The sequence below is a fragment of the Zea mays genome, chromosome 1 (assembly GCF_902167145.1).
Source record: "Zea mays cultivar B73 chromosome 1, Zm-B73-REFERENCE-NAM-5.0, whole genome shotgun sequence".
Classification (NCBI taxonomy): domain Eukaryota; kingdom Viridiplantae; phylum Streptophyta; class Magnoliopsida; order Poales; family Poaceae; genus Zea; species Zea mays.
This window is the reverse complement of record NC_050096.1, coordinates 237,573,664-237,586,883: the sequence shown is the minus strand read 5'-3', so window position 1 is coordinate 237,586,883 and position 13,220 is coordinate 237,573,664. Positions and strand designations below refer to the sequence as shown.

At 43.4% G+C, this 13,220-nt stretch overlaps 1 protein-coding gene across 1 annotated transcript; it reads left to right on the top strand.

Moving 5' to 3' along the window:
- Positions 1-9,950: 9,950 nt before the first annotated feature.
- On the top strand, positions 9,951-12,609 carry LOC100381779 (Pentatricopeptide repeat-containing protein). The gene is made up of 2 exons (NM_001174578.1): positions 9,951-10,184; positions 10,397-12,609. Exon 2 carries the CDS (start codon positions 10,522-10,524, stop codon positions 12,268-12,270), a length of 1,749 nt encoding a protein of 582 aa, NP_001168049.1. The 5' UTR covers positions 9,951-10,184; positions 10,397-10,521; the 3' UTR covers positions 12,271-12,609.
- The last annotated feature ends 611 nt before the right edge of the window (positions 12,610-13,220 follow it).

The following is a 13,220-nucleotide window of genomic DNA, read 5'->3' as shown; positions in this document are numbered from 1 at the left end:
TCACGGTCATGAGCAGCTCGGACCCTCACATGATTAATTTATGGAACTTAAATTTAATTTGACATTTGCATCGCATTTGGGATTATTTTACCATTACTTTTCTTTATTATTATTAAGGTTTGGTATTTACTACACTTAGTAATTGCTAATAAAATTTTGACCAACTTATAAAAGCAATGCTCAGCTTCAGCCATTATTTCATTGATCAGCCGTACACTTCATGAACTTCCACCTTTGGTGAGTTCATGCCACATTATTCCCCACGACTTGTTGAGCTATGAACGTATGTGAGCTCACTCTTGCTGTCTCACACCCCCCCACAGGAGAAGAACAGGTGGTCGAAGAGAAGCCGCCTAACACTGAGGCATTCGACTTGATCTAGGTGGCGTCTCCCAGTCAGCTTTCTGGCGCCAAGGATAGATTTTAGATCCTGCGCTATTTATCTCTTATTTTGTAAGACTTCCGCTATGTAATAAAGTACTCTGATTATATTATAACATTTATCTCTATACACTCTGTGATTATATATGTTGTCTTCTTTGGCGCATGTATGAGATGCACCCGGCTTTGTCCCTTAAACCGGGTGTGACAGAAGTGGTATCAGAGGAAATGTTGACTGTAGGACGAAACCTAGATAGAAATGGACAAACCCTTACCTACTTATCTTACTCTGATTCATTCCATACTTATCTTATCTTGAACCTGTCTCACCTTTTGCTACTCTACTCTGATTATTCTTACCTTTACTACTCTAAGACAAGATGGATTTCACACCCTGGAATCCTGCCACTATGATCTTCTTAAGAGATAGGGAACCTAAGACGAAATTAAAACTATTTTCTCTATTTAAAAATGTTGATTGATTGTTCTGATGTTAAATGCTTGATTTGCTTCTTTGGTTGATTGAAATAGTATAGACGGGCATCTTAGCATGTACCACCATAAGGTAATGTATTAGCTTTAGTAGATAACGCACTAATCTACTTAGCTAATAAATCCCCCGCAGTAACATGCCTCGTAATTATTCACCTTGTCTACAATCCTTTCTTTCTTACCCTGTGTTCCTAACCCAGATGGGCTACCCCTATACTGTTAGAAGAGAGCAGTATAGACTTGATCCTTGGTATGTCATGGTTAAGAAAGGCAAAGGCCATTATAGCATGCGGTAGAGGTACTATAGAGCTCACTAGTCCTAAAGGAGAAACATTTCAAGTTAATATTGCAGTAACTACCTCATCCAAGCGTGCAATGTTCTTTATACCTGATGAGTTCGTTGGTGACAACATCCGGGTGGTTAGAGATTTCCCGGATGTCTTTCCAGAGGAGTTACCAGGGATGCCACCAGATAGGGAAGTTGAGTTTGTGATTGATCTTTTACCTGGAACTGCCCCTATTTCTAAGCGACCGTACAGGATGGCTGTAGAAGAACTGAAGGAGCTTAAGAAGCAGTTAACGGAGTTACAAGAAGCGGGGTACATTCGTCCGAGTTCCTCACCTTGGGGAGCACCGATGTTATTTGTGCAGAAGAAGGATGGATCGCAACGGATGTGTGTGGACTATAGATCACTTAATGGTGTCACTATGAAGAACAAGTATCCGTTACCCCGCATTGAGGATTTATTTGATCAGATGAGAGGTGCCAGGGTGTTTTCTAAGATTGACCTTCGATCGGGTTACCATCAAATGAAGATTAGGCCATCGGATATTACCAAGACGGCTTTCTCGACCCGATATGGTTTATATGAGTTCACCGTTATGTCATTTGGATTAACTAATGCACCAGCCTATTTTATGGATCGGAGGGATAAGGTGTTCGTGACCTGGACAGATTCGTCGTGGTATTTATCGACGATATTCTTATCTATTCTAAGAGTGAAAGTGATCATGAGGAACACCTGAGATTGGTGCTACAAAAGCTAAGGGATAATCAACTCTACACCAAGTATAGCAAATGCGAGTTTTGAATTGGCGAGGTGCCATTCCTTGGACATATCATTTCTAATAGAGGGATATTAGTGGATCCTGCTAAAGTCAAGGAGATAGTGGTGTGGAGCATACCCACTACAGTTACGGAGATTTGGAGTTTCTTGGGGCTTATAGGATTCTATCGGAGATTTATTGAAGGATTTTCTAAGATTGCTAAGCCCATGACCTCACTTATGGAGAAGGGAAAAGAGTTTAAGTGGGACGAGATGTGCCAAGAAAGCTTTGATCAATTAAAGAAGAGATTGATGTCGCACCAGTATTGATTATGCCAGATCTGCAGAAGGGATTTGACATTTACTGTGATGCATGTGGCCAAGGACTTGGATGTGTGCTTATGCAAGAAGGTCATGTGATCACCTATGCATCTCGTCAGTTGCGAAAACATGAATTGAACTACCCACTCATGACTTGGAGCTGGCAGCAGTTGTGCATGCACTTAAGATTTGGAGACACTACATTATGGGAACTAAGTGCCAAGTATACATGGATCATAAGAGCTTGAAGTACATATTCACTCAGAAGGATCTCAACCTTAGGCAACGCCGTTGGTTGGAGCTCATTAAGGATTATGATTTGGAAATTCACTATCACCCAGGCAAGGTAAATTTGGTTGCAGATGCCTTGAGTCAGAAGGAGCATGTTCACTCCGCTTTCGTTGTCCAGCTACCTGATGAATTAGCAAAAGATTTTGAGAGACTCAACCTGGGAATTGTTACACATACGGAAGGAGTTACTATTGAATTGGAACCTACCTTGGAGCAAGAAATTTGTAAAGGTCAGGTTGGTGATGCTAATATCCAGGAGATAAAGGATCTGATAACATAGGGTAGAGGCCCGGAATTCACAGAGGATGAGCAAGGCACGATATGATTCAAGAATCGGATCTGTGTTCCCGATATTGATAGTCTTCGGGAAACTATATTGAAGGAAGCACATGACTCAGTTTATTCTATCCATCCTGGAAGTACTAAGATGTATCAGGATTTGAAGCAAAAGTATTGGTGGTATGAACTAAAGAGAGATGTGGCTGCACATGTGGCTATGTGCGATGTGTGCCAAAGAGTTAAAGCTGAACACCAGAGGCCAGCCGGACTACTGCATCCACTGAAGATACCTGAGTGGAAAAGGGAAGAGATTGGCATGGACTTCATTGTTGGATTACCCCGCACGTCTGCTGGGTATGATTCTATATGGGTAATTGTGGACAGGCTAACTAGAGTAGCCCACTTTATTCCAGTGAAGACCACGTATTCAGGAGCCAAGTTGGCAGAGTTGTACATTGCACGGATTGTATGCCTACATGGTGTGCCAAAGAAGATTGTGTCAGACCGGGGATCACAGTTTACCTCTCGATATTGGAGGAAGTTACACGAGTCCTTGGATACGAGATTGAATTTTAGTTCAGCTTACCATCCACAGACTGATGGGCAAACTGAGAGGACTAACCAAGTGCTGGAAGATATGTTAAGAGCTCGCGCTCTCAAACATGGTGGAAGTTGGGATAAGAGTTTGCCGTATGCGGAGTTCTCATATAATAATAGTTACCAAAACAGTCTGAAGATGTCACCGTTCGAGACTCTGTATGGCAGAAAATGCAGGACTCCTCTATATTGGATCAGGCTAGAGGAAGCCAGTTCTTTGGACCTGAACTTATTCAAGAGGCAGAAGAACAAGTCTGTATAATCAGGGAGAACTTGAGGGTAGCTCAGACCAGGCAAAGGAGCTATGCTGATAATAGAAGAAGACCACTGGAAATTGAGTAAGGTGATCATGTGTACCTCAAGGTGTCACCACTTCGTGGAATGAGGAGATTTAAAGTCAAGGGCAAATTGTCCCCTTGCTTTATTGGATCATTCGGAGTTTTTAGGCAAGTTGGAGAGATGGCCTATCAACTCGAGCTACCTGCTACTCTATCTGATGTACACAATGTGATCCACGTGTCTCAACTTAAAAAAGTGTCTCCGTGTCCCTGAGGAACAGTTACCAATGGAAGAGCTCAGTGTTCAGGGTGATTTGACTTACACGGAGTATCCTGTCAAGATTTTGGATACTTTGACTCGAGTTACAAGAAATAAGGTGATAAAGATGTGCAAAGTACAATGGAGTCACCATGGAGAGGATGAAGCAACGTGGGAAAGAGAAGAAGAGCTTCACATAGATTTTCCCCATCTTTTCCCTCGTTCCTCCTAAATCTCGAGGACGAGATTATTTTTAAGGGGGGTAGGATTTGTAACACCCACTTTGTAAGAAAGGTCTAAAAGAGAAATTATATTATTCTATATCTATAGGTATTACCAATGTTTATCATTTCATGTGGACATATTACTTACACAAATACATGATTAACAAGAGATACCCAAAAATAATACATGCATCATGCTGTGATTTTATTTTTGTCTGCATTTTTGTGAGAATATTACAATAATGTAAAAAGAAATATGTTAAATATCCAAATGGGGATTTAAATCCTAAAATAAATCCTAGAATTGAGAAAAGAGAGGAGAGAAATTAATAGGTGAATAAAAATGAGTAATAAAAATATATATATATAATAAAATATATTATTTCTATAATGGGATTTGAATTTGTAAATTTTACCCAAAGGTGAAACTCCTAAAATGATTCAAAAATTTAAATTGGAAATTGAAAACAAAAAATGAAATAAAACAGAAAATAAAAGAAAAAGAGAAAACAACCTTACCTGGGCTTGGTACCCAGTTCGGCCCACTAGGACTTTCCTACGCGCGGCCCAACTTCTCTACTGTGGCGCGCGCGTGTCCTCTCCTGCCCACTGTCTGTCGCGTGGGGACACGGGGTCAGTGACTCACCTCACCTGCGCTTGCAGCCGCACCCGGTCCTCTCTCCCCACCGCACGCGCGCACTGCCCCGTGGGTCCACCTGGCCAGAATCCCTATCACACGTCGCAGCCGCGTATCGATCGTGTTCCCATTCTGCGTTCTCTCGCCTTGTGTCACTGGTGGTGGGGTCGGATGGCCAGGTCCGTCTCCTCCCCCAAATCCGCGCCAGAGCTTCTTCCCCGCGTGAACCGGATCGAGCTGACCGGATCCTCCACGATCGCGCGACTCCATCGCCAGCTGAAGTCGTTACGGCCTCCACCATTTCCGCTCTGACTTCGCCCTGCTAGCTAGCCGGGACCTCGCGACCTCCTCGCTTCTCGTCCTCGTTTGCACATGCTCTGATTCCCCGCGTCGCCAGACGCCATGACCACCACCGCGGTTTGCGGAAGCCGTTGTTGGCACTCGGACCGGCCTTCCGAGGCTATAAAAGCAGTAGGCCTAGGTCCGGCGCCCTTCTTCCCCTCCTAACCTAGCCGCCATTAGCACTCCGCCAAGATCAGAGAGAAGGGCGAACCATCGTTTCCGCCGCGCACCATGGCCAGTACAGCCTAGACATCCGCCGCCATCGACTGCACCCACACGCTGCTGACATGGTCTGTGTGCCGTGGCCCGGAGCTTCTCCAAGTCTTCACGAAGGCGCTCGTGGACATCTGGGGGCATGATCGGCACTCGTGCGGAGGCAATTTCTCACCGGAGCCTCAACGCCGCCGCAGGCTCGCCCTCCGCCGTGGACTGCATCGACCGACCCTCTGCCATCGGTGAGAACCACCCCTCCCTGTTCCCTATGTTATGCGCTTCACGTAGCACCCTTAGGAGTGGGGATTGGGGCATCTGCACACCGGCACATCTATCGCCGGCGGGCCCTCCGCCGCGCGACACAGGAGCGCCGCCGCCCTGGTGGTCGAAAGGAGGGAGAAGAATCTGGGCCGTTGGATGCGTTTTGGACAGATCGGATTAGAACTAGATACCGATTCAACCGCGTCCAACCGTGACCGTAGATTGACAATCCGATGCATGCGAGGTGATCTCAGCTAGATAGAACTGTGGCCGTTGATTTCGTAGGTAACGACTCAGATTAGAAGACAGTACCCCTTCGCGCAATCTAGTTCGAACCGTAGATCCTTGATCGGGCGGCTGCCGTGCGATCTGCACCACTTAAAACCCTGGCGGTTCGATTTAAATCCAAGGACCCTGGTTGCGCAACAGTTCGGAATCTAATCCTGGCCATTCCTACCGATCGGATGGCCTAGATCGGCCCATACCCTTTCGCCAACGCGTTTTTGCTTATAAGCCCCTCAAGTTTACTCGAATCAACCCGCCGTCCATAGTCTCTGTGCACTGAGTCTATGATAAATTGTCAGTTTAACCCTAGACTAGTTGTTATTGCGAGTGCAGTCCAGATAATTAATAAAACCAGAGAAATTATTTAGAAATATAATTTTAGTACACGTTTAATTGCAGAAACTTGTTAAATTCATGGAAAATTCATACTTAGTCCAAATTAATCCATTCCAGTTTCTATAATTTTGTAATAATGTTGTTTATCACCCTGTGTCTCTGTTTCAACATGAAAATGGTATTAAATTTTATTTCTTAATTAACCTCGTATCAAATACATAAAACCTTAGGAAATTCATATCTCCTCCGTTTTAACTTCGATTTGATCCGTTCAAGTTGCGTTAGTCTCGTAGCAACGCGTAGATTATTATTATTCAGTTTGTAATTATGTTTGGTGTGATGTTAATTCTGTCTATACCATGCTTGTTTGTATTGCTACGACTAGCAGTGCGGTCACGAGGATCTGAAGAATCACCCTGGTAACTGGAATCTCAAGTGCCAGGCAAGTTGTGCCCTTGATCACTTACTTTTCCCAGCCATGTTCTTATTAATTATAATGATCTGCATAGGATAATTTTGATGGGACCCAATAGGTTACCCTAGTTTTGGCTATCTTTATACCTTGTTTACCACTAAAATATTTCTTTGGGTAGTACCTGCTATTGCTTTATGTGGATTTGGGTATGAAGATACTTTATTCATAATTACTCTTTTATTATTACTGTTCATGTTAAGATCATTATGTTAATGGGAACATGGAGCGACTACCCGGGAAAACAGTGCTACCACAAGGGTATAATGGGACGCCCTTGGCTGATTAACTAGGAAAACTAGTGGAGGTCTTCCTTACCCGAAAGGGGCAAGGGCAGTAGGGGAGTGGTCAGTGTAGGGAGGTCCTTGGTTGATTTTGCTGCGATGGCGGTCAGGCAAGAACCCTGCATTGGAACTTCCTATAAACTGTAGCGGGTTTTCTGAAGTTAGTGGAACTTTGTAAAGGCCCCGTAGTGTTACCCTGCCTCGCCTCCTCGGTAGAGGTGTATGGGATTGGCCATCTCTTGGTAGATGGGTAACATGACTTGTGGGTAAAGATGTGCAACCTCTGCAGACTGTAAAACTGGTATACTAGCCGTGCTCACGGTCATGAGCAGCTCGGACCCTCACATGATTAATTTATGGAACTTAAATTTAATTTGACATTTGCATCGCATTTGGGATTATTTTACCATTACTTTTCTTTATTATTATTAAGGTTTGGTATTTACTACACTTAGTAATTGCTAATAAAATTTTGACCAACTTATAAAAGCAATGCTCAGCTTCAGCCATTATTTCATTGATCAGTCGTACACTTCATGAACTCCCACCTTTGGTGAGCTCATGCCACATTATTCCCCACGACTTGTTGAGCTATGAACGTATGTGAGCTCACTCTTGTTGTCTCACACCCCCCCACAGGAGAAGAACAGGTGGTCGAAGAGGAGCCGCCTAACACTGAGGCATTCGACTTGATCTAGGTGGCGTCTTCCAGTCAGCTTTCTGGCGCCAAGGATAGATTTTAGATCCTGCGATATTTATCCCTTATTTTGTAAGACTTCCGCTATGTAATAAAGTACTCTGATTATATTATAACATTTATCTCTATACACTCTGTGATTATATATGTTGTCTTCTTTGGCGCATGTATGAGATGCACCCGGCTTTGTCCATTAAACCGGGTGTGACAGGCACGCCACCTGTCCATTCCACTGGCAGGCGATGTGCCGTCTCAGCATTAAATGAGCCCTGTCTACTCCACTGGCAGGCGATGTGCCACCTCAGCATTAAATGAACCCTGTCCACTCTACTGACGGGCGGCGACCAGGCCATCCTGCAGGCGGCGTGCTTGTCCATTCCGATGGCAGGCAGTACGTCCGTGCTGCAGCATATGCTATGCTCATCATCATCACTCGCGCGTTATCGAGGAAGCAGCGCATGATATCAATACAATATGCACTACGGACATTATGGCGCTCGGAGATCTTCTGGGTGACACTGGCATTGGATACTTCTATATGTATTCCCTCCGTTTTGCCCCTGGGCCCACATGTCGGGGCTCAGTATCCTTGTACGTGGCCTTGAGCTGTAAAAGGGAGGGCACACGACATTACAAGGCAGACCCAACTTAGGCTCAAGCTCACTTAGACTCTCAAGCTCTCAAGCTCAATACATCACACAGTGGAATAAGGTATTACGCTCCGGCGGCCCGAACCACTCTAAATTCTTGTGTGTTCTCATGTTCTTCTCGTTTCTACCTAACAGGCAAAACGCTTAGGCCTCTCATCATCTTAGGATTTAGGACGGGTGCATTCCGCCACCCGACCGGAGAATTCCTCTCCGACAATACCCTTTATACCAATATAGGATATCATACTGTCACTAACATCATCCATCATTTCCACATTCTAGGCAAATTGTTCTATCCCGTTTCTGTGTGTAGCTAGAAACGCTACATGCAATGTTAGGGGTGGTTTCTTCAGGTAAGATTACCTTATTTTTTTAATCTAAATGCAGTGCTCTTTTTTCATTTTTCTTTGTCAATCTAATACGTCTACAGACTGCTCTTTTCCCTATAACTTATATCTCAGTAAAGTCTAGCTCACATTTTGACATAACAGAGACTTCGACGAAGGACTCTTACAAAGGATTAGCAATGTTCACTATGAAGGTGAAGTAAATGGTATCTCATCTGCGCCAGATGTTGGCAATTATTTGATAACATACGTTAATTTTAGAGAACATGTTCCTTTATGTGTTCACTTTCCACTGAATAATAATAGTTCTTTTCATCTCTAAAGGATGAGAATGTCGCATTAGTGAATGGAAATCAAGATTCATTGCCTTTCGATGGTATGGCAGATGCAGAGGTTGAGCCAAAAATAAAGGTTTGTGCCTTTTTGACACTATCTTGATAAAAGCATTTGAATTTTCACATAAGCCTTACTTCGAAGCGATAGTGCAACATCTTAATTTCGATTGACACAAGCGCCCATGCAAAATATAACTCCGTGCGTACGACCCAAGGTACCAATATTTTGTACAGACCAATATTTTTGCTTCATGCTTTTCACTAAGCATTTGAATTTCCACATAAATCTTTTAGTATCCGCAAGAGCAGTGGCCGCTTATCGTCCTTTTCATTCGCTGCTTGCCTGTAAATGATTTGTGCTAGAGAAGTTTTTTTGACTGATACCTCTATATTTGTTCCATCACAATTACAGTCGCTTCTCTAAGTGTGTATATATGATTTTTAAGTTATATAGGCATATCGGCTATTTATTTATACAATTATACATGTCTTATAAATCTATTAGAGCGTGTTCGGTTATACTAATCTAAAAGGGGATTGGAGGGTTTTAAACCCCTCCAATCTCCTTCTGAATTGGTCTAACCGAACAAGCCTTTATAGGGTGAGGAACCTCAAGCTGAGGTGGCAAAATTGTCTCTCAAATTCCTCCCCGTCTTTACTTTAGAATTATAACATTTTCTATGTAAATACATATTGAATCAACTTCTACCACATTACCTAAGCAATTCTGTTATTATTGATAGCTACAATTAAATTTAGTTTAACTAAATTATTATAATTACGAACGCGCGGTGGCGCGCGCCACCTACTAGTATAACTAAAACCCAAGGAGTTATGACGTTGTAGATCTAATTAGGCCTTTAGTTTTTTTTTGTGTGTGTTTTTGTGAACCAAGAGTGACCCACCCCGCCCGCATAGCTAATTACACGTCTCTTCGGCGAGACGTGCAGCGCCGCCTCCAGGCGTCCCCGCAGACCGCAATTCTGAAACAAAAACCTCGCTTCGTGTGCTTGCTTCCAGCTCTCGCCGCCGCCCTCCGCAGCGCCGCCGCCTCTCCTTCCCGGGAGCTCGTTTCACACAGAGAATCTCAGATCTTCGGTCCATCCTCCACGTGGGACTCCGTTCAAGTATTCTGCCATTGTGCGCCAGCGTCGCAGGTATTCCCGCTGTAATCCGCTAGATCTCGTAAGCTTCTGCGGAGGCTGTCGTTTACCTTCCCTTCCTCGTATTTTATAGTTTGTGCCAACACTGGTGTCCCCCTGTCTACTTTGTCTGAGCGATATTGGTCGGGTTTATTTACTGCTTGATTGTGCTTAGGGCGTGTTTTCCCTTGATTCGGCGCTAATGTCGCCTTATCTACTTTGTGCAGGAAGGATTTTGAGGGATTGCTTGGGGAATTCCTCCGAGCGAGCTATATAAAGAGCGGAGTGCGTTCTTTCTCAAATTAAATCTCGTGCAATTATATCTTGCCATGGTTGGTTGCTTCACAAGGAAATGTCACATTTTGTGGACATAAGATGCTGCGGATGTGGTATTTGGCCTGCCCCGGTAATCATAAACGCGTCTGCGCGCTCTTTCCGGATAAGAGCACGGTCTGTCTCTTTGGATTATCCCAGTAGGACTGAGCAGAAGAATGAGACTAATCTAGTGGTGGTACGACCAGAGCGAAGGCTGCGGGATGATTTTGTCGATGCAGGTGCAGACCATGGAAGTGGCAGAGCAACTGCAGATTTCAAGAAGGCAGTTCCATCCTTCGATGCTAATCTGAGAAACCTGTTGGATGAGCAACTAAAACCAGGAAGGCCCTTGGATCATAACTCGGGCAAGGTGGCAAACAGGGCATGCTTTTCAAAGCATAAAACCGGCTGTTATGCTTACAGCCTCCGCAGGCACTGCAACAATGGGAAGCTCATTCAAGCTTGCCGCATCATCGATGAGATGGTGTTACATGGCCAAGTACCAGATTCAAAGTGTTGTGTTAGATTAATTCGTGGCCTTGTGAGAACTGGTAATACAAATAAAGCTAGGCATGTTCTTGAGGTCATGGTGCTCTCAGGTGGGGTTCCTGACACCATCACCTGCAACATGTTGATTGGGCAACTTTGCTGTGAAGGGCAGCTGAGTTCTGCGATGAAAGTATTGGAGGATATGAGGTTTACTGGTTGCTCTCCTAGTGGCATCACTTTCAATACTTTGATTAGGTGCATGTGCAGCCATCATTTGTATGACAGGGCAGTCTCCTTTTGGAAAGAGCAGCTGAAAATAGGTTGGCCACCATATGAGATGACGAGCACCTTGCTTGTTGACCTCATATGCAAACAATGTGGTCCCATGCGGGCTCTGGAAGTATTAGATGAACTTGATTTGGAGGGATGTCAACCACATGTTGTCAGCTACAACACTCTTATCAGTGCGTCATGCAAAGCAGGCTGTTTGAAGGATGCAAAGTTGATATTAACTCGTCTTTCAGCTGAAGGCCTTGAGCCAAATGGTACAACCTATTGCATCTTGCTTCATTCCCTGTGTGACAAGAGAAGGTGGTCTGAAGTAGGTGATTTGCTCGCACACATGAAGCAGGCAAATCATAAGCCTGATGTTACTGCCTACAATATCTTTATAAACTACTTTTGTAGGTATGGACATCTGGATCAGGCAATTGATGTTCTAGAGATGATGGTGAGTGAGAAATGCTTTCCTGATATAGTGACATACAACACACTTCTGAATGCCATCTCTAAAAGGGGGATGGTTCAAGAAGCTCTTGGGATTTTCCATTCCATCAGAGAAAATGGATGCCAGGTGGTTCGCATTACATACAACACCCTCATAGATGCTTTAGCAAAAAGGGGTGATATTATTAATGCTATGACTCTATTTGATGAAATGATTGTTGATGGGATCAATCCTGATGATGTCACTTATGGTTCACTTATTATGGGGTTCTGTAAGAAGAACATGGCCAAAGAAGCACTGGAGCTTTTGAATCAGATGCTTGCTCTTGGATTTGAGGTTAAAGCAACTACATTTTCCATGATGATCCAAGCATTGTGCAAAGGTTGTAAAGCTGAAGCTGCTGCTGAAATACTACGAGTAATGGTATCAAGAAATGTCAACCACAGGAGTGCATTTTATCTGTCTATAGTCACAAGGGTTGCTAAGTCAGGTCGGCTTAAAGAGGCTCAAATTCTACACCAGGAACTATACAGAGCAAGGTCCCTAAAGAGGATTCTTAATTTATTTTAAGCAGCTAGTTGCTGGATTGTAAGATCCTCATGTCAGAGACATGGAAGTCATAGAACACACAATTCAGCTGACAGTAGATAATTCCTTGAAGTTTTGCAGCGTGCCAATCTGCATAATGTCTTTAGTAAGGTACGGATAGGGGTGGTAGTAGACTCTAAATTTTACACTATAAAATTTAAGAATTTAAGGATTGGACCAAATTAAGATCGGACTATATTTCTTTTTCTTTTTTTGAATTAGAATTAATTAAGGGCTCAAACGAAGAATTGTGAAGAAACATTTTGATCGTGATGGAGTACATTGCTCCTGTAATTTTTGTTTTGGTGTTTTTTACATTGCAAACATAATGGGTATTGATGGAACTGTATTTGTGATATGGTTCCTGGCTTTTCAGTTTCATATGAGACTTCTTAGCATTCCTTTATAAATATTTTCTAGAACCTCACGTGCTATCAGTGACTACCGTTTTGGGTCATCCACGGGTTTTTGCTCAATGTACACTTTTAAACAATAATTAACTTATAAATGATTAAATACCAGCAATAATTGTGTTATATCTACGGATTTTAATTTTTTTTCACATTGAGCAGCAACAAAACACTTTATGATCATTAGTCAAGTTTGTTATTCAAAATAATTACTATTGTATCTTAATCATCATTGCGCAAAATAATGAAAATAAACCAAATTTCGGGTCGGGTGCGGGTTAACAACGGGTTGAAATAGAAACCCACACCTATACCCGTGAAACTTTAGGTTAAGTGCGGGTTACACCCACGGGTCAAAATCTTCAACCGTACCCGTACTTATCGGATCGGGTGTCCGTCGGGTTTTGGGTTTACGAGTTAAATTGCCATCCCTAAACAAGGCCTAAATAGCATATGGATCTTGCTCATCCTGACGTCGCGTTCAGTTGAGGGATGGTGTACTCTAACAATGCCCCTACCTAG